General features: G+C 32.2%; 1 protein-coding gene and 1 long non-coding RNA gene across 2 annotated transcripts; both read left to right on the forward strand.

The window, feature by feature from the left end:
* The first annotated feature begins 2,040 nt into the window (after positions 1-2,040).
* Positions 2,041-4,552, forward strand: LOC133192498 (uncharacterized). Its single transcript, XR_009721816.1, has 3 exons — positions 2,041-2,079; positions 3,820-3,985; positions 4,446-4,552. It is a non-coding gene; the product is annotated as an uncharacterized LOC133192498 (long non-coding RNA).
* Positions 4,553-7,126: 2,574 nt separating this feature from the next.
* LOC133192499 (glutamate--cysteine ligase regulatory subunit-like) lies at positions 7,127-12,686 on the forward strand. The gene is made up of 7 exons (XM_061328498.1): positions 7,127-7,284; positions 7,946-8,011; positions 8,805-8,886; positions 9,051-9,110; positions 10,461-10,663; positions 11,335-11,449; positions 11,923-12,686. The coding sequence occupies exons 1-7, from the start codon at positions 7,171-7,173 to the stop codon at positions 12,099-12,101; spliced, it is 819 nt and encodes a 272-aa protein (XP_061184482.1). The 5' UTR covers positions 7,127-7,170; the 3' UTR covers positions 12,102-12,686.
* Positions 12,687-25,240: the final 12,554 nt, after the last annotated feature.

The raw sequence follows: 25,240 nt of genomic DNA on the forward strand, positions 1-25,240 counted from the left end.
GAATCCTCATTTGTTTGAAATTTTTGTTTGATATATGTTGTATCATAACGATAAATTTTTGTTTGTTTATTTTATTCCTCCCTGGTAGTTGTTGAAGTTTTGGCTATTATTAAAAATACTTTTGTTTGTCAATGATCAGATGTACTCAGGGTTGTCTTTAAGACCCGGGGGTCGAGGAATTTCCCCACCTTTAATGATGTAATCCCCGGGTTATTTCGATATTCCTCCTAAACTTCCCAGTAAGGGAGGAATCCCAGTTCCCCTCTACTTTTTAAATGTCCCCTTCTATTTCAGTTCTTAGGGACAACCCTGTATACTTCGACCCAAATTTTGTAAAATGGTAAGGTAGGTAGGTAGATTTTTTTTTGGCAGTATCTAACAAATTGATTTTTTGTCATACAAAAACACAGAATTAGAAATTTATTGATGTATCATTACACAATGGACAGCTAGACAGATTTAATATTTATTGCTTTCAATAAAACAAGTGTCTTGGAGAAATTATAAACCTCAACTTTATAATGAAACAAACTTTATTTCCCTGAAGCCAAAAAAAAAAGAAAAATATGAAGTAAAATTAAAACACTTAAAAAAATGATTGGGTATGGGTGATTTTGATGGATCTTTTGGAGTACATCAAGCAAATTATTCATAGCTCACCTGAGCTAATGGCTCAAAAGAGCTTTTCTGATCAAAATTTGTCTGTCGCTGTCATTGTCGTAAACTTTTCACATTTGAATCTTCTTCTCAAGAACCACTGCCAATTTCAATCAAACTTGCTACAAAGTATCCTTGGGTAAAGGGGATTCAACTTTATTTAAATGAAGGGCCATATCTTCTTCTAAGAGGAGATAATTACAAATAAATGAAAAATTAATGGCATCATTTAAAAATCTTCTTTTCTGGAACCACTAGGCCAGGAAAAATTAAACTTATTTGGAAGCATCCTCAGGAAGAGTAGATTCAAATTTGTTTAAATCATGACCCCCGGGTGTAGGGTGGAGCCACAATGGATGATCAAGTTTTACATAGGAATACATAGGATAAAATCTTTGAAAATCTTCTTCACTAGAACCACTGTATCAGGAAAGATGAAACTTATGTTAAAACATCCTCAGCTAGTGTAAATTCAAGTTTGTTCAAATCATGACCCCCGGGGTAGGACGGGGCTACAATGAACGATCAAAGTACATAGGAAAAATCTTAGAAATTTTTCTATTCAAGAACAGCAAAGCCATGATTCGTCATATTTATATGGAAGCATCTTCAGGTAGTGTAGATGCAAGTTTGTTCAAATCATGACCCCCATGGGTAGGGTGGGGCCACAATGGGCGATCAACGTTTTACGAACGATACTGTTACATAGGAAAGATCTTTAAAATTCTTCTCAAGACCAATATCGTAAAAATTGGTCATAATAATATAAAAGCATCCTGAAGTAATGTAGATTCTATTTATTCAAATCATGACACTCCCCCCTCCCTCCCCAGGAGAATAAAGGGACCATAACAGGGGATCACAGTTACACAGTAAAACTCGTTTAGTATAAACACGGATATTGCGAATTCACAGATATAGCAAAGTTTTCTTGGATCCCCAGGTAAATAAATTTTACTAATTCCTTATATGGATATAACAAATTAAGGATATAGCAAAGTAATTTCACAGGTCTCAGTGACTTCGTTATACCTGAGTTTTACTGTAAAAAGGAAGAAAAAGGATATATTGATAAAAATTTTCTTCTTAAGGATAGCAATGGTAATATGTGTCATATTAATTCAAAAGCATCCTTAGAAAGTGTAGAATTCATAACCACCCCCCCCCCCTCTCTCTCTCTCTGAACCACTTTTATATTTAAACTTTTAAATACTGAACTGATTTATGCTTTTTTCTACCTAAAGTGCTCAGGTGAGCAATGTGGCCCCTAGGACTCTTGTTTATTGTTGGTCTTATATGTGAAATCAGAATGCAATACAGTGTAGTAACTGTACATAATATATTCTTTCAGAGAGAAGAAAACTGACATTAAAGGAGAACCAGTAACTAAAGATGTATGATGAATCAAGATGTGATCATGTGGTAAGTGGTAATTAATTCAGTCATAAATAGGCATGTATGACAATTGCATTAAAAGAAAAGAACTTGATTCCAATTTTAATTGGAATGTTGAACTACCAGCTGCAAACTACAACTGGTTAGGCATAATAAAAAAATATGTTTGTTTATGGTTACCCGACTGACCCTATATCTAATAGCCAACCCAAATTTTTTTTTCATTGTAAAAATCCATAAGTCACTCATTTGTCGGTTTAACTTTTACATGCATCTTAATCGGTCAAGCGTTTGAATCGAAAGTACTAAAAATAGTTAGTGCAACATGGAATTAAAGAAGAAATACAAGACAGTTTTTTCATTGTGTGGTAGCTGTAAGGCAGTTGGCAAGAAAGATATTGTCTATCGCCTATATGGCAAGCCCAAACAAAAAATAAAACAGCACCACACAATGGTAAAACTGTTTTGTATTTCAACCAATTCATGTGAATTTGTGTATAAAAAAATTCAATAAAATAAAAAATTCCTACCAACCGACCCTATTTCATTTCAGCATGTAACAGTAAGCAAACATATTTTTTTGTTTGGCCTTATGTAATTGTATGGCTTGGAGTCACTTCTCTATAAAATTTTCTGTCTGGATGATATCTAGCATAATATACACCATGCAGTGAGGATTTTAGTTCACCCGAGCTAAAAACTCAAGTAAACTTTTCTGATCATCTTTTGTTTTGTCTTTTGTCCATCAAACTGTCTATCCATCAGTGAGCTTTTCACATTTTCAACTTCTTCTCAAGAACCACTAATTTTAACAAAGGTTGACACAAAGTAAGAATATTTTAAATTGTACAGAGGAAGCCCCCACCCCACCCCCCACCCCCCTTCACCCCAAGGGGAAATGATCAATTCTTTCAGATATTATTGATATGATCATAAGACATTTTTGAGCAACTCATTATTTTGTATTCTGTAGACTTTATTTTAAGAATAATGAATATTTGTTTAAGAGTCCTTCTGTCAAGGTTTAAAGTTCAATTAAAATTATTTTGTGATACATGTATTTGAGGATTCGAGATATCAGGAGTAAAATATTTAAAAAATACTTCCAAATTACTTCGACATATCTATGGTATTCGAGATGCCAAAGTTCAACTGTATGGCTATGCTAAAGTAGTAAATATTATAACTTACTAAAACTTTCTAACATTGAAACATGTTAAATGAAACAAGACAATAATGAAAAATAAAAATTTACTGATTTCTGGCTGGTCAGTATTTTGATGACTGTAATTTCTAAAATATTCAATGAAACACTTTGAAGCTTTAACTGTAGGTATATGTTAACTAAATATACTCTAAGGTAATATTTATAAATGAGAAGTTTTGAACAAACATTACAACATGCATGTATGTAAATTGGGGGTAAAAATTTGTTACCGGTAATGGCTATTGCCTTAATTTTCAGTGACATAAAACAAGATTTAGAATGTAGGTAAATAATACTAGTATGTGTCTGTACATATGATATAGCATATACTGTGGTAGAACTTGTACTGAATGTTGATTAGCTAAATCTTGAATGGCTGATATGTTGGTCGTTTTTTATGAAATTTAAATTATATGTATGTAAACTGAGTGTACATGCAACATAAAATTATTCAGAAGGTATTAAACATGATTAAAGTATGTGTATGCAATGCAACATATGATGAATTCATATTGACTTGTAAGGATATAGCTTATCATGTATGTGCATTGTTTTTTTAGGGTCCTGTTCTGCAGATGCCATGAGATGATCTTGTCTGTCCATCTGATATCACTTGTCCTGAGTATATTTTCTCTCCTCTTAGCCCAATCTCACTCAAATTTAACTCATAGAGTGCCTGTGGATGGAGGGTAAAAGGTGACCTTGGACCAGTTATCAAGGTCAAAGGTCAGTATCAAAACACACTATATATCTTTATTTAAAGTCCTTGTCCACAGCATAATTTTTCTCCCTTGGTATGATCTGGCTTGTGTGCCATGGGATGAAGGGTTTTTAGTGATCTTTAACAAAATTTCTAGGTCAAATGTCAATAAGAAAAAAAAAGATTCATAATATCCTTGTCCAGAGCACATTTCTCTCCAATTCACTCAACTAAAAGCAGTGTATGAAATGGTCATACATGTATGAGATGGTCATATTCTGCTTTAATATTAATCTGGCTTAAAACCTTACTATGTAATGTTCATTATTCGGAGTTCATGGTCATTAAATTTAAAGACTGAAACTGATTATAATCACTGATATTGGTACATTAAAGGACATTGAGTGATCTTGTAAGATTTCTAAATAATATTCAAGCATACAATTCTTACATCAAATAATAATTTTATATGAAAATATATTGCAGATCGCAGATGATGTGAAGAAAATACAAAGGAAGCTGATGTTGAAAGAAGTATAGAGTATTTAATGAAGTTTATGAATGGACTTAGATGTGAAAGACTACTTCATTGTTTACCAAGATATATAATTTGATTTATTTTGTTATCATTTTCAAATAATGTTTTTGCACATCAAATGAATTATTAAACACATGATTTGATAATGCTTTTTCCTTTTTATACATTTTCTTGATAGATTTTGAAAAGAAAACACAGTCTACCAAGGAAATTAATAATATATATTTTGATTTAAACCTGCTGTTCTCTTTTCACATTCTAGACAAGAAAGATTTACCATGGTAAATACAGGGATCCTTGAGCTTCCAGTTGCTAGTCGATCATTTTTCGAAATTGAAATGCTCAACCTACCCTGTAGTTTCCATGGTATGGAAACTATTACACCACAATTACACATTGCTTCCCGTCTCAGAAAAATAAGGGAATCTTGAAGTTTCCCTGTCATTTCCTTTTATGAGACACCAGATAATTCCACCAAGTTTCCATCACACGGAAACCGCTACGCTCCGATTCCATGTAGTTTCCTGAGTCATGGAAACTTGAGGAATCACGAGGTTTCCTCTAGATTCCGTTCATGGGAAATCTGAGGATTCCATCGAGTTTCCATTCCATGGAAACCACTACGCTCCGATTCCACATAGTTTCCTAATTATGGAAACCAGTGGAATCTTCAGGTTTCCCATTACGGGAAACCACATGGAGGCTCAGGAAACTTCAGGTTTCCTGAGGTTTCCGTGGTTGGGGATACCTAATGGAATCGGAGCGTAGTAGTTTCCGTGGTACGGAAACTTGATGGAATAACCTGGCATCCGCTGCAGAAACCACTAGGAAACATGATGTAAACATGAGGTTTCCATGTGGTTTCCATATAGTTTCCCATGACGGGAAACTGCTTTTTTCACCCAGTGGCCTTTCAACAAAGTTGGTCTTACACAGTGTATATATGATAAAAATGCAAGTTTTATCTATTATTTCTGTGAGAATTTCATGTCTTTGGAGGATGGGTGGGTTGCTTTTACAAAATCATCTGGGTCACTTACACTCCTTCCCAGTTCCGACGATTAAAGGAAAGGATTAGCATTTCAGCGCTTACATACTGCCTTTACCCTAAGTTAAGGTGCAATATATTACGATGTCGTTTTCTATTCTGATGCCCCCCCCCCTCCCCAAGTTGATTTTAATTAAAGGTTAATTACTACAGATGAAACATGGCAAGTTATGTTGTTTGCCATGGTTTTACCAGATTAAAAAAATATTAATGTATTGAGTTAGTTATATAGACTCCCATGCATCAAACAAAATATAATAAATATAATACAGCTCTCCAAGTGTGGATTCAAAATTTAAGTTAGGATAAGAGACGACATCTTAGACAGCGTTTTGATAAGCAATTTAATTATAAAAGGGTAGAACCTTGTGACTCCAATTGAGAATGTCTTTAAAAAAAAAAAACATTTTTTAATGTTAATTAATGAGGGGATTCAGATTAGCTGTTATTTCTCGATCGGTAAATGGAGAGAGAGAGAGAGAGAGAGAGAGAGAGAGAGAGAGAGAGAGAGAGAGAGGCTGGTGCTAAGGGAAGAACAACCATGATCTTTTGAATCGTTTATTTTACAAAACGAATTACCCTGCATATTGTAAAAGAATTAAACGCAAAGCTAAGGGTCATTCTCATTTTCGTGTTAAACAAAGCAATCAATCTGACTTGAATTCTCAGGACTGTAAGAAGTGGTAGTAGGGAGGAGGGGGATAATTTTGCCAGTGTATATATTGCAATATAGAAAACAAAGCAAATGTATGATAGTCACCCCTCCATTATTTTATTGGTATATATTGTAAAAATTAGAAAACAAAGTAATTTATACGTGTCCCTTCAATAATAATAAACAAAAAGTCTGATGACATTTTATTTATTTATTCTTTTAATTTATATCTTTTTTATCATTACTATGAATATAATAACTTTTTTTGCTTTTCAAGGAATTTGGTTCGGATGTGAACCCCTCCCCCCCTTCCGGAAATTGCTTCCTACGGGCCTGTGCAACCAAAATATTATTTTGCAAATAACTTTCTTGTTTACATTAATTTGAAAAGTGATTTATTCCTTTCAAAAAGTTTATGCGGGATTTTTTTTTTAAAGAATCATATTTTTTTCAAATTTTATAGTAAACAAGTTTTGGCCTTAGACATGATCGTAAGTTCCTTTGAAAAAACGGACCCTTGGTTCTGGAAACAGTTTCTATACGTGTAGTAAAATATAAATTTATTGCTGGAGGGGATCTCGAATACAACGACTTAGGCGAGTACTTTTAAACTGGCAGATCCAGAAGTTAATGAGGAGGATTTGAGATCCCAAGGACAAGGGGGAGTAAATGGAGGGAAGACCAGACTATATTAACGATTTGATCAAAGAAATCATAACTGACAATTATCCTCCTCCTCCTTTTCATTTAATATACTTGTTTTTTTTTTCTACTTCAATAATTTTATCTAATTATAAAGCATGACAAAGCTGGTCCATGTCCTTTGTCACTGTGTTCTAAAACTTAAATGTCCTATATTATAACATAAGAATCGGGTTCGGAAGAGGGAAAGTCCAACATGTGTTTTAAACCACGTGCATTACAGATGAATTTCAAGCGTGATACTGACCAAGTTTATCGTGGAAACAAAATGACGGAAGAGATTCCTGTGATACCAAAAGTCTCGAGTTTAATCGTCCACAGTGGGAATATTGTTAACTGGAATAGATTAAAACGACACCCAAACCACGGGGCAACTGCAGAGGTATTATTTGATCAAATCTACATCTGTTTATTTGTGTTTGAGATGAAAGTAGGTCAATTTGAATAACAGGTACTTGTTCATCGTTATGTTTTGCTTAGGATTGAGATTATTTGGGGAAAATTGATGAAATGTACTTCCTGTAAGGGCAAAATATATTATTTGAGAAAAGGTTCCTTATTATGTTATGAAAAGCTGAAAATTCATTTATCACTTCTAGGCATAGTTTTACAAGTCACGTGCACTTGTTTCTGTATAAGACCCCCCCCCCCCCCCCCCCCCAATACATGCATGTATTAGCACAAGGTATGGTACTCTAAAGCATTATAGACTATGACTCTCCAGAGATTTACAGTCACTTGCACTTTCATCACACCATGAAACACTGTACTGGTCTTCAGCAGATTGCAAAAAATTTAAAAAAAAAATCAGTCTTAGCACACTAAAGAGTTCTGATTTTGTGGTATTTTTATGCATATAGTTATCTGCCTTTTGATTTAGAATAAGGGTTATAATATAAAATTTGTATAGTTTCAAGCCCTGATGACTGGTTGGTCAGTGTGATTTTGTCTATCAAATTAGTACAGTATGATCTATTGAATACATTCAGAAAGTTGAGGGGGAAAAAATCTTTCATAGTCATTGAGTTTCTGATCATTTTTAGATTGCAGAATGTATTGATGCCACACTGAAAAGTCATTTGGAAAATGCAGACAAAACTGCTCTTCAGGTGAGAAGTAACAGTGAACTGGAGAATATTGCAATATTTATAAAATTGTTCATAGTGGAAATTTAATTGGAAATACATGTATACTGTACATGTGTATAGCTTAAAATTGCAAAGTTTAATTATTTTAAGTAGACCAGAGAAAGTTATTTTCACCGGGTATTTTTTCATGTTGCTTAGCAATAATATTTACGGAGAAACCTTTCAAGTTTATCATTATACCATTGTATACTGTTATTTAAATGCAAATTCTATGTGCACGTCGCCAGGTGAATAGCATGATAGGTGGGTCCCTGAAAATATAAGAAATTAGTATTTCTTGAATGTGCATGCAGGTTGCCATTCACGTGATTGCTTGTTTGATCATCAAGTTAAATCATAACGGTCTGGCAAGTTGTGCTTGAATTAACATGTGGCATTTCATTAAAATTTTAACAAAGACCAACACCAGCAAATTAAAAAAAATTATAATAAAATATAGCACTGTTTAGCAAGTAGAAACTTGGACAGTTTACTCATATTTGATATTGCTCCTTAACGAGTGTGAGAAAGATGACAAATAGAAAGGACAATTAATCGTCATTTATCAATTTCACCAATTTCACTACTTCCCTAAAATTTCCACATTAACAGTAGGTATAAATTTAATGTTCAGTATATTTTCTGAGAATTTGAACTTTCACTTAAGTAACAGAAATGATATCAACTCTGACCATAAGATTGCTGAGAACATTTTATTAAGATTTGGTTATGTTATCTGATTTTATTCAAATTTTCTTTGTTTTTATTCTGGTAGTATGAAACCAGTCTGGAGTACAAGTGCACCAAGTTTATTGAACCACTGCCGGCAGAGGAAAGGGGTGATTTGAAGGTCACAGGTAAATAATATTCTCCAAAGATAAATACATTGTATTAATAAACTTCCTTTATTGCATTATAAATAGATGCAGATTAAACAGAGAATTGCAAAGCCAAAAAAAATTGGCAACAATAATCCCATGTTTTGAATGATGTCAATTAAGACACTAATTTTTTTTTCCAGTCAAGGTTTTCCTGTGTAAATTACTACCTCCAGCTACACTGAAAGAGGGAATAGAAAAAGGTAAGTGCATGAGTAATGTTACCTTTTCAAAAAAATAATATCCAGCAAAATCCAGTAATGGGTATGAACATTCTTAGTAAGTATGGCTTTCTGTAATGTGTGCCTGACTATGGTCCGTATAAGAAACTGGTGGTTGGGGTGGGGGTGGTTGTGGTTGGTTGGTTGATAAGTTTTATAAACCTATAGAATTTTTTTCCAGGGATATTATTATGAAAACTACTTAACATATCCACTAGACCTGCATGTTTATAAGCATACAAATTCAGGAGAAGAGGATAAAGACATAATTATCCCCTTAAAATTTTTACTAAGTCCTCTATGGATTATTTAACATATCTTAAGTGCACTTAGTTATTAAAAGCAAAACTGTGCATGTAAATTTAAAAAAAACGCACTCAGATTTTTTAAATAGTAGATATACAGGCCTTATAATAAATTTGTCCAGAGAAGAACTGTTCATTTCAACTCTTTATAAAAAAAGCAAAGCAGAACTTGCAATCACATGTACACTTAGTAATGAAAAAACACAACTTTGACCTAGAAATGTGAAAGGGGCAACAGAGCCTATACATATTGAATATAGTCATCCATATCGCTAGGCTTGTACATGTAAGCCAAAAAAAAAAAATGAATGGGAGGAGTCAGAGATTTCTTCAAGCCCTCTCTAGAATTTTATTTCAATTTCAATTTCAATTCAATTTCCATAATTATAGAAAAAAATTAAGTACATAAGTTTTACTTTTATTCAATACTTTTATTTAACTATTATTTTTTATCTTTTGAGATCTTATGCTCTCTTTCTTTCTGTCTCTCTGGTGCATCAATTCAAGTTGTTACATGTGTATGTGCTTCGATCTACAAAAGCCAAATTCAAGGGATGTATCTCTGGTAATCTTTATCTTTTAGTTCCTCTGGTCAAGTTTTTGATTTTGATGAAGGATGTTCCCATGGTTACCAAAATACAATTTTCTGTAAACTCTTCAATCCACTACATCTAAAGATCTGTTCTAATTTTAATGACACAAGAAACACAAGTATACCACGCCATCCTACATCCAATAATTAAAATTTCAATGAACAATGTTGAAGCTATTAACACAAGAAAGATGTGTAAAATTCTTTCAAAATGCAACACCTCCTTCAGTTTTGTTCTATGTTTGAAGTCCAGGTACATGTACTACTTTTCCTTTTATGTTAGTACAAAAACAGGTAGAGCTGCAGCCCTATCAGAGTCTTTTAATTGAATTTAATTGTAATTTCCTAGGAAGAAAAAAAATTGTTTGGAAAGATGTGTAGTTTTTATTTGACATATTGATACTAGTTATACATGTAGCTCTGTTTATGTTACAGTTTTGACAGAGTTGAATATCACATTCATTGAGACTGTGTTACTGGCCCTACCAGAACTGGAAGAAGAGAAGGATCTCTCCCTGTCTGTCATCCAGCCTTATTGGGAGGTCCTGGAAGAGATGGTGGAGGAGGAAAAAGTTCTCTCCCTTGGAATAGCTGACCTAAATAAGGAACAGCTAGAAGAGCTCCACAAATGGGCCAAGGTAGTGTAGTGTTGGTGCTTCTTACTTTGCATCATTTGATGATAGATTTGTTTTTGGCAAAAACTTTTTTAGAATAAGTTGTAAAACTATGATTAAAAGCATCAAGCTATAAAACAAGTTAAAAATTAGAGATAGAGATAGGTGTTCCAGTTGATCTTTGGAACTTTATTCAATTCCCTAGATATTGTATCCAACAATATACTCAGCAGTGGTACTTGTAGACCATTAATAACATATTTAAAAATTGTATAGATTTATCATTTGATTACATTAAAGCATTTATTTTAGTGCCTTTGTTTGGGTAAAAGATAAATATTGACTCCCAAAAGAAGTCTTAGATTTTTGTCAATCAGACGTATACAATATTATTAGAGTCATTATAAATATTATTTGTAACAAAAACTTGTTAATAAACTGTAAATCTACTGTGTTTTATAGAACAAAGAATATTTAATTATTAGATATGTTAGTTTTTATTTGTAAAATTACCATATTTAGACTTTGAGTACTGCTAAATATATTTAAGACTTTCAAGTGCTACCTTTCATGTATATTTTGATGTTATTTTATGTCTCTTAATTGTTCTGATTTTTGAGATGGAAAACAAACAGCACAAAGTTTTATATAACATTCATGAATTTTGACTGTAATGAGATATTACTATTCCAAAGATAAAACCAGGAATTAATCAAGTCAACCTGGAATCCTGTTGTGTAATGCCTAAGGACCTGACAGAGTATGCTAAACAGAATGATATTCAGCTTCTCAGTCACAATGATGCCAGAGGTAAGAATGTTACTTTTACTTTCATTTTTCATGGTAAAGGAGGTAAATCAAATTGAATTAATGTTTTGGAAATCTGAAGATTAGAGTTATCTTTCTTTCTCAAGAGATTTCTCTCCAATTCCCTAGTCAAAGAGAATTCATTTTCAGCTTTATTTAGTTATGTTGCAGACATGTTGACAGCAGACAAACACAGTCCAAAACCATTTTCTAACTTAATTGGTAGAGTGAATGATATATTTTTGTCCCTAATGCAGAAATACATAACTAAATATCACTTTAATTGTAGTGGAAATTTTAATTTCAAGATGCATGGTGGTGCTTATGTTAATTTTCTGTGTATTCTTCAGTATCAATGTTATACATTAAGCAGTGCCTGTATGTATGTAAATCTGCATAACTTATTGAATTGGATTAATTTTAAATTTCCTTAATACATAAAAACCCATTATCAGCTGTGATTTTCACTGTTGCAGATATACTACCAAATGAGAAACTGTGTGACATTATCAAGAAAAATACCACAGGAAAAGACAGCTTCTCATGGGAAATGTTGTGGGTACTTAGATATTCTGTGCTCATAAAATGTCGAGGAATTATTAAAACAAAGGCATACATTACAAAATGTGGTCGTGACCCAAAGAACAGAAAGTGACCTTCAACCTCTTGTCAACTTAAAATTCTATGTGAAATTGTTAAAAATTGTTCTTCCTTAAGTCAAGTCGTCATTTTTACGTGATTAGTGTTCATTTGCTTTGGAGGATGGATTAGAGTAGATCCCAACCCCTAAGTATAGTAAAATCATTCAAAGCCACTGACTCTACAATTGGGACTCTTTTTAATTTAAATAATTTTCTAAAATGTAGTTTAATCAATATGTGAACTTCACTGTGAGTATCCATGTTACCATCTTTCAGAACATGAATTTTAATTTCATGTGTAATTTAATTTGAAGTCATTATAAATTAGTTTAAAATGGAACTATAAAATTTTCCACATTAAACTTAAAATCACTGCATATATTTAAAGGGTAGAAACAGGCATATCATTAAACTGCAATTTGCTCTAAAAGTCTTCTTTTTTTTTTACATCCAGGGATCATGATTTCATTTGTATTTATTTCTGTTGCTGACATAATTGGCCAGTGGCCTTATATTTTTACTTTGCCTTTGTATGCCTTTTTACATTTTTTTAAAGTTTATTAAATTTTTAATGAAAAAATTCATGGAGGTAGAAATTTTTCAAAATTTAGCTGTGTTGATCACATTTACTGAATATTATTTTGAAAATTAAAGAAAAACAAATTAAACTTGTACAAATCATCTAACAAATGAAATGAATAGTGTTCTTCATATCAATCTGTTTATCAATCTTTTAAAATTAAAAAAAACAAACAAACAAACAAACAAAATTAACTATAGAGAATATGAAAAAAAAATTAAATCATAAAATTGAATTGAAAATGCATGTACATGATGTTTTCATTTAATTTAAACATGTTAAAATTTTTATTTTGTTGAAATATTCATTCTAGAGTAGTGTTAATTAAGCATTGGATTCCTATTTTTGGATGGCGTTGGTCCTATAACACACCTGGCTGTGCCGACAAATTGAATACCGCGGTATGTTAATATGTCAACACGGCCAGGTGTATTACAGGACCAACGACATTCAAAAAATAAGAATTCAGTGCCTATATTTACATTCTCTAATTTTCTCTTTCATAATTGTTTATTTTGTTAATCTTTATTACGCAAATGAAAATTGCGAGAAAAAAAAATGACAGATTAATTTTAAATGCACAGTTGTCGTATTTTACGTTAATCTAACAGGGTAGTTGTTTTTTTTTTAATCAATTGAGTCAAAACAATATACATTTTGGTGTTCCTACATGTAGATATTGAAAATGCATATACCATGAATACATGTAGTTCCTACTGTGTATTCTACCATGCAGTGACAAGATTTTGCGTGTTAAAGAGATTTTAACGTAGTAGATTTCTAATGGATTTCATAAAGAAAATTACACTGAATGTAAATATATAATTTTTGAAACATTGGTACATACATTGTAATAGGCATACATGTACATGTATTTAAAGAATTGAAATAATCTCATTAAAGGCCGATAAATCATGTTATGTATAATCTGTAGATTTGTAATTTAATGCACATGTACATGCACTATGTTGAATTTTTGATTTTTTAAATGTAATCACATAATGGTAATGCATATATATGTATTATAATTGTTAAAAATTTATAAATTCTGTTTGTTAAGAATGAGTAAATAAAGATTGTTCAAAATCCATCTTCAGACATGTTGCTGAATATGAAAGTAACTGGGAAGAACTAAATGACAAGGAACCAGTTTATCAAATATTTTACTCTGGAGTTTTTATGAAAATCATACAAACACAGACAATTTATATAATTGTATTGTGAAATTATTAAAATTTTAATTTTGTTCACACAGTTTGTAGCTTTTCCAATTTACAAAGTAGTTTTCCTAGTTATTTATTAAAGAAATAAAAATTGGGGGATGCAAGGAATTACTGTGACCATCAGTTCCCCATCTTACTTCATGCCCTGGTCATAACTTTATATTTGCATATTCTCTGGGTTTTTTTTCCTTTATGAACCTTCTTTTACAGTATTTTTTCTACAATTCTTAAGTTAATTGATAAGTCGAATCCGGGATAGGATAAGGGTCATTGCTACATTAATGAAATGAAAATTATTGAATATCTTGAAAATAGACATTCCTACATTTATCCTGTATATCCTTGTATATTCTTCATCTTTTCAAGATGCATTGAGTGGTAATTTGCTCAAATACCCCAGGGGTCATCCCCCATACTCTTATTTTATAATTGGTCAAATACCTTCAAAACAAACTGAGATCCTCAGTCACCCCTAGACTATATATTTTCAATACACATGAAGTCCTTCATTTCTTAAGCGAAGGAGAAAGAGAGCCATTACAATGTGAACTCTTAACTTATGAAAATGTTGCTTATGACCAGAGAGTATGCTATGACTTTTAACAAGCTCATTTGCAAAAGGTAAAGGGAATTTGGATTTATGACATTTTTATGAAGACCATAGATGTGACTATGAAAAAAAATGAAACTTGTTCTTTGCACAATGATTCCTTACAAATTTATAATCAAGAGATTTTACAGAGCCCCAACTTAGTACATAAATAAGATCACATGGGAAAAAATGTGACTGTTCTGAAAAGTACTTTTTTTTTGTAATTTTATAATTTTAAATCTTAGAAAACTGTAAAAGTAGTCACTCCAAAATCGTAAGACTCGATGTCTCAACAACTTTCTTTGTGCACCGGTACATGTTTGTTCATGAATTTTAAAATGTACATGTATATCAGGCCATCCAGCGGTGTAATATTGGATTTGAAAGCCTAGAGCAAATATTCTCAAGTTTTGCAAAATTTCGAGTTTGTAGAAATTGACCCATTTTTTAGCTCACCTGAGCTGAAAGCTCAAGTGAGCTTTTCTGATCATCTGTTGTCCGTCTAGCTGTCCGTCCGACCGTCTGTAAACTTTTCACATTTTAAACTTCTTCTCAAGAACCACTGGGTCAATTTTGACTAAAATTGGTACAAAGCATCCTTGGGTGAAGGGGAGTTTAAATTGTTAAAATGAAGGGCCAAGCCTTTGTACAAGGGGAGATAATCAAGAAAAGACACAAATAGGGTGGGGTCATTAAAAATCTTCTCAAGAACCACTGGGCCAGAAAAGCTGAAATTTACATCCTGGGGTAGTGTAGATTCTAAATTGTACAAATTATAACCCCTGAGGGTTGGGTGGGGCCACAATGGGGAATGAACGTTTTACATTGAAATATATAGGAAAAATCTTTAAAAATCTTCTTCTGACGAACCAATGTGCCAGAAAAACAGAAACTTACATGGAAGCATTCTGGGGTAGTGTAGATTCTGAATTGTTCAAATCATGACCCCCGGGGGTAGGGTGGGGCCACAATACGTATTTCAATGGGAAAATCTGGTGAAATACAGCAGGGCCAAAGTTACCCAGGTGAGCGTTGTGGCCCATGGGCCTCTTGTAGTTCCATAGCAACAGCAGCCATTCTGGATATCTGTACATATTTATGTACATTTAGTTTGAAATACAATTGTACAAACTAGTTTGACCAGATGTAATGAATAAGACTTTCATGCTCCAAAAGAATTAATTGTGCAGTTACTGAAGAAATAAGATTTAAAAAAAAATATTTTCATACTATTTATGTTTCAATGGAACCCAAATTGAAAATATAAAATGTTGAATGCATAACTAGACTCTGATATAAAAGGTGAAGATAACGAACAGTAATATTAATCAATCTCAAAAAATCCACAAACAATACAAATATGTGGAGAGGGTGTAAAACACGGACCCCTGGAAATTCCAGAGGTGGGACCAGGTTTCTAGGAGGAGTAAGCATCCCTTGTTGACCGGTCACACCCGCCGTGGTATTATGCATTGATCATGTAGACGGAACTATCCGTAGTCAATTCAGTACAAAAACTAAAGCCTAACAATTGTATTAATAAAACAAGTCGGCCAAAATACGACCCAATGATACGTTATATTTGCTAACAATGTCATTATAACGACCATAACATTTACGAAATGCTGACTTTAAAGGCTGTTGAAATCCCTGTAACATCAACTTATCAGTGAGTAGCCTGCCTCGCTTTAAAAATTGATCGTACTCAGAGCAAGCTCTTGAGTAGCGAATAATTTGGGAGACATGAACACCATAAACATGTGATAGTGGAATATTACTACATAAATAAGGAAAGTTGATGATGGAAAAACCAACTGAAAGTCATCTCGTTTGTCATACAATTTAGTTGTTAATAGGCCTTTTTGTCTACAATGATATTTTTGTAAGGTTTTATTAAAATTGTCTACTGTGAGAGCACCTATTGGAAAATTATAGAAGGGATACTTGCAACAATGTGTCACTCCTTTCCTCTCATATATAAGTACAGATATGGTGTTTTGTTGTAAAGGGAAAATTGACTGTGGAGGAAATCGCGCTTTTTAAATATTACACAGAGTAGGATCCCCCTCGCGAAAAATTGAATCTGTTGTGGAATTTCCATTAGCAAAATTCTACTGTATATCTACAGTCATTCATCCGTGAGAGATATATTTTCCGGGGGAAGTCCTAATCTAGAGCCAGATTTCCGGGGGGATGGTGGTATGCAGAGAGATGACAGAAGATAAAGTCAAAGATTGATTATGATGAGGGGTATAGATTATTACTTTATTCTAAATATGCTTGAAGTTGAAGTTCTAGAGTAGGAATTTTCAAATGCGTGTATTTTGTGAGCATGCAGAAGTAACAGAAGAAAGAGACTTCTGGTTAATTGGTTTATAACTGGAAGGGAATGACTTAATTTTTGGCCAAGTTTTCAAAGAGACAGAGCATTTTGTGTTCTCGTACAAACACCCCCTTACACTTAGACTGATCCATTCATAATGAGAATGAAGTGTGAACTATAATCATGGCTCAGACATGGTATAAGCTTCACCAGATCATGCAGACGTTACTAAATTATATCTATTGCAGCGACCTAAAGTCTGGTGTTTAACAATCACCCAACAACTTTAGAATTCAAATTGTACAATAGTCCATTAATTTAAAAAAAAAAAAATTTTTTTGGAATTTTTCATTATTGTGATAAAAATCATAAAGTTTAAAACTTAAACAGTTTTTCAAAAATAATAATAATAAAAATAAAAAAAAATCAGTGTTTGTTTTACTGAATAAACATGTAATTCCAAAACGAAAGAGACTTGTATTATTTTAGTTATTCTACATTTGAACAATCATTATCTTGTAAATAACTGAGAAAGAATGCATGCAACGTATTAAATGTAAAAAATAAAATATAAGAAAGGCAATTAGCACAATATGCATGACTGACTGATGAATAAGTTAAAGTAAACCACGAAATAAATTGATCTGGGCTAAAAAGTTCTGTAAAATTAATGTAATCTTCATGTTTGTTTGAAGTAAATAAATGGATTATTTGGATAGATGCTTCTTTAATATGGGATAATTTGAAGATCAAAGGTTAATAATTGAAGCTAGAATATGTTTAGTTAATGACCTGACAATGATTTTGCATCTGTATAAAAAGAGTTAACAGACCAGGAATTCTCACTTCTTGCTACTAATTTAGACAGTGTCGGAGATAAGTTTAAATCAAGCAGTAAGATCAATGATTAAGAATAGGATAGAATAAGGGTCTTTTTTGCCCTGTTTTTTTTTTAGTATAAACGATAGTTTGTATAAAATTGTGATTTTCCTTGTTTTTTAAATTTGCAGTAATTGATTTTTGAATTAAGACTACGTATTTCCCATGCAATTTACCATTTAATTGTTTTTATTTTTATTCACATTAATTTATTTCAGAAAAAGCAGAATGCAAGCGACATGTAGCTTTTACACCAAATTTATATGCTAATACATGTATATCAGGCCTTATTTATAATCAAGTTGCATATGGGGATCAAGTTGCATAGGGGGATGGGAATTCCTCTTTTATAGTGGTATATCACTATTAAAGTGGTATTCCGCTATATTTTCAGCGTAAATATTCTTGATTTAATCCATTAACAGACTTGCTGTTTAAACCGCAAGCCATGGCGGGTATAAGAATGGACATTAATTGGCATGCTTCCATAGTCTGAATTTTATTGAATTTTCTGCCGATGCGTTTAATAAAGCGAACACACCATTTAAAACGGAAGTTACATTTTTAACATAGCAACCAGTGATTGTGATAGTATTCAAACAAAACCGAATCTCACTTTCTCTCACACATGTGCAAAAACTGTTGTTTATGATAACTTTCAACCCTCACTTGAAAAAAAATTGTCGAATTTACAGGAAAAGATTTTTATCTGCATGATTACGGGTGTGGAGGCCCGTTTTGACAAATGACAAATGAAAAAAAAGAGCTCAGTACATGTACACGTTATTCTGATCGAAGAACCGATTTGTATCGTTTAAATGCATTAAATCGTAAACAATCTATAGGATGCCTCTTCTGCAGGTAATCCAAAATACATTGTATGATAATTGTTTTCGAGAATGGTGAATAAAACATCGTAAATATTATTGTTTTCTTTAATTTCATGATATAAAATGACGCTCGATAAAACCAATAGAAAAAAATCGGTACACTTTTTTTATATACATAAAGAATTTTTGGCGTAATTTCTCAGAAGAAACATTGGTGATTTATATTATGTTTAATTCACACAATTATAAAGCACAAAAGTAAATAATGGTTATTTTATTTACCTTAAATTTTCATCCAACAAAAATTACTTATAAAATTGCCGCAGGTTCCTAAACTAAAAGTACATTGATATTTTTTGATAAAGACATCATGGAGTTCTGACACAACTTCATGTGTTCGTGTACTTCAAATATGGATATTTTTCTAGAGAGATAGATCACTTCAAAGAGAGAAAGAGAAAGTGATGACCTCAACTTTTCTAGCGTCAAATTTCCTTATTTATGTAGCAATAATATGCAATTATCACCTTCATATGGGGTTCATGTCTCACAGTTGATTCGATACCAAAAAGCATGTTCTTCGTAAGAACAGTTTTAAAACGAGGCAGATTTCTGACATAAAAAAGATGAACCAAGGGATAATACAGTCTTGCTTGAAGTCAACATTTCGCTAATTCTATGATCTATACTATGACCTTGTACGCAAATGCGATGTGTTATGTCGAGTGTTGACTGACTTCTTTCATACAAATTGTTAGGTCATTATTTCCATAATGAATCGACTACGGATTTCTCCGTTTACCCGATCATGACAAAGAGCACATGGCGGTAGTGATCGGTCAACTTACTCCTTCATGGCACCTGATCCCACCTCTGATGTTTTAAGAAGTTCGTGTTTCCTCTACTCACAGTGCACATTGTTGCAATGAGTTTAAAGCTTGATTACTATTCGTTAACTACATATTTTACTGGGGGAAGTACCGGGTTCGATTCTCGTTCCCAGTGCCGCGTCAAACCAAAGACATAAACAAATTAGGTAACGACTGTTCCGTCGCAAAACGCTTGCCCTGAAGTCTAGGGTTGGATACCGTTAAGGATGAAACGGTATGATACCATACCGGTATTTTTGAAACGATACGGTATTTTTAACGATGCGGTACTACACCTTGGTGAATGAGAATAAGGTTTCATTTCATAAAAAATATGCTTTCACCAATCATCAACTTTTCAATGTTATAACCTAAAATGAGCTTATAAACTATGTTTATATTTCAACTTTTTAATAAATTACCAACAAAACAAATAAATTGAATCTGAAACAAATTAACTTGAATAGACACATAATTGTTTGGTCGCACTAATTATAAACAGCGAAACATTAGAAGATGGATAGAAATACACATCATATTTTTGCGACATTTTGCCTTTTAATTTACATTTTTTTATCAGTTTTTATTAATTAAGTTAAAATACGATTAATTTTAATGTATTTAAATTTTTTTTAATAAAAGAGATATACGTACTGATTTACCTCGAATATCGGCAGTCGAAAGCAAGTGTCGTATAGTCATACTAAGCATGCATTTCGTTAGTTACCCTACCCTTTCAATGTGCGGGGAATTCTATTTTAGCAAGTTTTAAATCATTTTGAATGTATTAAAATGTTTCTAAGGTTAAGAAATAGTACCGTTATTAGTACCGGTATTAAATGAAACGGTATTTTACCGGTATTTTTGAAGTAACTATTTGGTACGGTATTGGTACCGAGTACCGGTACCCAACCCTACTGAAGTCACAGGACCTTATAAACCGACGTCCAGCATTGGCACGATAAGGAGTCTTCAATACTCAATGGCTTTGAGTGTCTAGTTAAGGTCTACATTTGAAGCCCTTCACCAGTATATGGTGACGTCTATTATGAGTGAAAAATTCTGGCAAGGAAAGTAAAACAATAATCAATCAATCAATCAATCAGTAACGTGATCTTTCATTCAGAAATACTTGTTCAAATTTCCAAATTCAATACTGTTTTTCCTTTTATTTCATTTATTGGCGCAGAAATAACTTAATTAATTCTGATATCAATTTAAAAAGGGTTTCATAATCTTTTTTCTGTACACACTAACAACCAAATACTATGGTAAGCTATATAAACTATAGTAAATTAAAGTTTTAAAGTTATCACTATAGTAAATCAAAGTTTTCAAAGTTATCACAATAGTGTCATAGTGATCACTATGGTGTCATATTTATAACTAAAGTTAATCATTGTTATTACTATAGTTAATCATAGTTTTCATAGTTATCACTACAGTAAATGAAATTGTCAAAGTGATCACGATGGTTAATCAGAGTTAAAGATTTATCACAACTGTATATAATGTTCTGTGATAGATTAATTGCAAAACATAGATTAAATTCAGTTTTACATATTTTTTTTTTCATTTTACCAAAGTTATAGTGTCATAGTGATCACTGTAGTAATCAAGTATTCATAGTTATAACTATAGTAAATCAAAGTGTCACTCATCACTATAGTCAACTATAGTTTTCATAGCGTCAAAGTTATCACTTAGTTAACCATAGTAAACTATTACTTTTAGTTTACTAGAGTATTTTTTGTAATAGCAGAACGTAGTAAAATAAAATTTCATGCTTCTAGTTCTTACCAATATCGCTAAAAAAAAGAAAATATCACTCCACATTTCAGTACAAGAATGAAGACAAACAATAAATTGTACAAATTTATATGTCACATCTACAGGTAATCCCGTGCAAGTATAATGTTTTTTTCTGGATAAGACTTATTGTTTGAACTTGTGGTTTCATCATCAAGAAAAGAAGCATTCATGCACTTGGGATTACACGCAGAAGTGACATCGGAGACTAGTCTAAAATATTTCACGTTTTCCAGGCGTTTTAGCGATTTTGATATTTGACGTGCCAGGAAAACGTCAGAACCGCTGTCATTTTGAATTTAACCAGAGGTGGCATTCTCGGGTCGATTTTCAATACATGCGAACCGAATTAAATGTTTAATTCACATCTTATTAACAGTACAATGCCTCTAATACTTACCAATATTGCTTTTATTGACGTTCTTTTTTTTTTTTTTTAGATAAAGTGTGTGTTGAAAACATTTTATCAAACTGTCGAGGTTTCTTCTGATTTCGTGAATTTTGAAATCTCGTGAGACTTGTACCGAAATGTGGAATGATATTTTCTTTTTTACGGATATTGGTGAGAACTAGAAGAATTGTGTTATTGATACACTGTAATTTGTGAGTTTCTCATTTTATTTGATTTGCAAGTATTGAAAATCGAATTCAACTGGGGGCGACGAAATTTCCACTTTTCATAATGGCGCCGGTTCTGACGTTTTACTGGCACGTCAAATATCAAAATCGTGAAAAACACATGGAAAACATCAGATATTTCGGATAAATCGGAAACTAGATGAACTTACTAAATTTATATTCTAAGATGAAATCGCACGTGAATACACAACTTACGGAAGCCCATTTAGGACTTATCAAAAAATATTTTTGAATTTGATATAACGAATTGTCGAATTTGTTATAACATATTTAATTCGTTGTAACAATTTCTTCGAATTCGTTATAGCGAATTCAATCTGTTATACCAAATTTGTTGAATTCGTTATAACGAATTCAAAAATTTGATATAATGAATTTAATTTGTTATAACGTATTCTAAAACTTGTTATAACGAATTAAATTCGTTAAAACGAATTCGACAAATCGTTGTATCGAATTCATATATATTTTTCTATAGGACCCGATTGTTGAATTTGATTAAACGAATTTAATTCTTTAAAACGAATTTTAGAATTTGTTTAAACGAATTTAATTCGTTATAACTTTCAGAATTTGTTATAACGAATTTAATCTGTTTTAACAAATTTTTGAATTCGTTATAACGAATACAATAACTTTGTTATAACAGATTAAATTCGTTATAATGAAATCAAAGAAATTGTTATAATGAATTAAATTCGTTATAACAAATTCGACAATTTGTCATATCGAATACAAAAATTTATTTTGATAAGGTCCTAAATGGGCTTCCGTACTACTGCTTATAACTGCTCATTCTAATTAACCTTTCTAGAGACGGTAATAAATCATCATATAACGGTCATATTATCTTTAATTTTAGTGTAAGCGAACCCTCCAGCGCACCTACTTCGTTAATTCTACAGTTTTTCGTAATATAATCGGATAATTCTTACTTTAAATATCATGTGAAGATATGATTTGTCTCGTAAGTTCAAACAATGAACGTGCAGTTATTTACCCTTTTCTTTATTATTTTTTTTGTTTTCTGTATGTAAAAAGGAAATTTAATTACGTTTTTCCCTAACCTTATAATAGTATCAAGGTAATCGTGATGAGAAAGATTTGCCTATTCTGGTTAATTGCATAAGACGCTTAGGAAAAAGTTTTCTTTTTCCATCCATGTCTTTAAATTAAAATCAATTCTCCTTTTCCAACAAACATCAATTACAATTTTGATTACAAACTATAACCTTTTTGACCCTGTTTGATTTTATTGTCAAATATGGAATCTTTGACAATTAATGAACCTTGTTCTTTCTTGACGGATATAAAACATTTTATGGCTGCTTCAGTAAAGATATGATATATGGTATAAAGTTTTATCCGAAAAATGGAACGAAAAATAAAAAAAATCAACCATATTGTGTCATTTTAATTTCCTTTATTCTAGGTATACTTTTCTATTACACTGTATGTATTTTCCTGGTTCAGATCATAAAAAGAGGTTCAACCGTAAACTCTGAGTAATGATATTTAACCGAAAGTCTAGAAGTACCTGGCCACGGGATCATAAAGAATCTTAAGCTTAAGTCAAAAATGTATAGGACACTGAAATTATACAGATGTCTAGCAGTCTAAAATGAAAATGCTTTACAATTTAGAATCAGGAAACTGCTGTTATATGCAAATTAAGAGTTTCATTTAGAAAATATCAAATATTTTATAGATGATGGAGATTTCGACTTAGGTTTAAGCCTTTTTCAAGATCATGGGTCCTGAACTCCGCTGGAGACTAAATGAACTTACTTCATTCATATTCTAAGATACACGTAATGTTGCACGTGAATACATCACTAATTATAACTGCTTATCCTTATTAAGCATTCCAGACATGGTAATAAATCATCATATAACGGTCGTATTATTTTTGTTTTTAATGTAAGCGGGCCCACCAGCGCACCTAGTTTGTTAATCCTAAACAATAATTCGTAATATTGTAGGATAATTCTTACTTTAAATATCATATGTTGTTTATGACTTATCTCGTACGTTCAAACAATGAACTTGCAATTATTGACCTCTTACTTTTCTATTTTTTGTTTCCTGTATGTAAAAAGGAAATTTAAACACATTTTTGCAGTTTTTACATTTTTTAACAACAGTCGGATCGAGCCAAAAATTTTATAAGCAATTGAACCAAAAAAAATTTAATAATACAGTTCAACTGCATAGAATCTTTCATTTTTTGACATCTTCTAAAGTGCTAGCGCTGATCGATCCAATTTCAAAAGGCATTTTGCACAAATAAATAAGTAACCAAATACTAAGAATTGATTAATTGATCGTTGTTTTACGTCCATTCGAGAATTTTTCACTTAAATAGAGACGTCACCATAAACCATTGAAAGGCTTTAAATATAGACCTTTACTCTGCACTCGGAGCCATTGAGCAGTGAGGGATCTTTATCGTGCCAACACTTGCCTGACACTGGGCCTCGCTTTTTAAGGTCTCATCCGAAGTACCCGCAACTTTCACTTCAAAGTGCCGAGCACTTGGCAAAGCAACAGTTACTACCTATTTTTTATCGACTTAGGTCAGTCGCGGCCGAAATTCAACTCATAACCTTCCGATCACGGAGCGAGCTCTCTACCGACTGAGCTACTGTGACGGTCCTAATACCTAGAAAGAATTGGTAGTTATTATATAATGATCAGTAATTAAAGTTGATTACAAATAAGAAACTTCCAAGGATTTCATTTTGAAAAATTGCGCAAGAAACTGGGATACTTGGATATCCATTCCACATCATTTTCGTAAAAACACACGGAAGAAAAAAAAATCAGAGTATTGTTTATATATATATATATATATATATATATATATATATATATATATATATATATATATATATATATATATATGCATTCTTTCTGTTTCCTCCCACTATGAACCTGCACTCAACAGTTGCGTTCATAGAAACTATAGACGCAACTTGTTCTGCTATGATTGCAATTTCGTTTCTCACACTCGCACATTACAAGCTAATACATAAATATAACGCGTTCAGATGTATATATACACAAGTATTAGCTTTCTTAAAAAGCTTGTCTGACGTGAGCAAATTTATTTTTATACGAAAATCAAGAAAATTTAAATCCAGCTTTTTGAAAGTCCGTGTTTGCTCTGCTCCAAAATTTGTATTGTTTAATGGACTAATGGTCGGTAGCAAATTGAAAGTGGGGGGGGGCTAATTGAAAGGGGGGGGCTAAACCAACAAAAAAGGTAAGCCCCAATTTTTAATGCCTATATTATGTCTATCTTTGCAAAAAAGTTGGGGCTAAGCCCCCCTCCCCCCGGTTCCAACGCCTATGAATAAAACTCAGATATGGATTTATTCCATATACACTGGATTACTATTTTTCATGG

The sequence above is a fragment of the Saccostrea echinata genome, unplaced genomic scaffold (genome assembly GCF_033153115.1).
Source record: "Saccostrea echinata isolate AGI-Se365-2 ecotype Australia unplaced genomic scaffold, CSIRO_AGI_Sech_v1 ptg000025l, whole genome shotgun sequence".
NCBI classification, from domain to species: domain Eukaryota; kingdom Metazoa; phylum Mollusca; class Bivalvia; order Ostreida; family Ostreidae; genus Saccostrea; species Saccostrea echinata.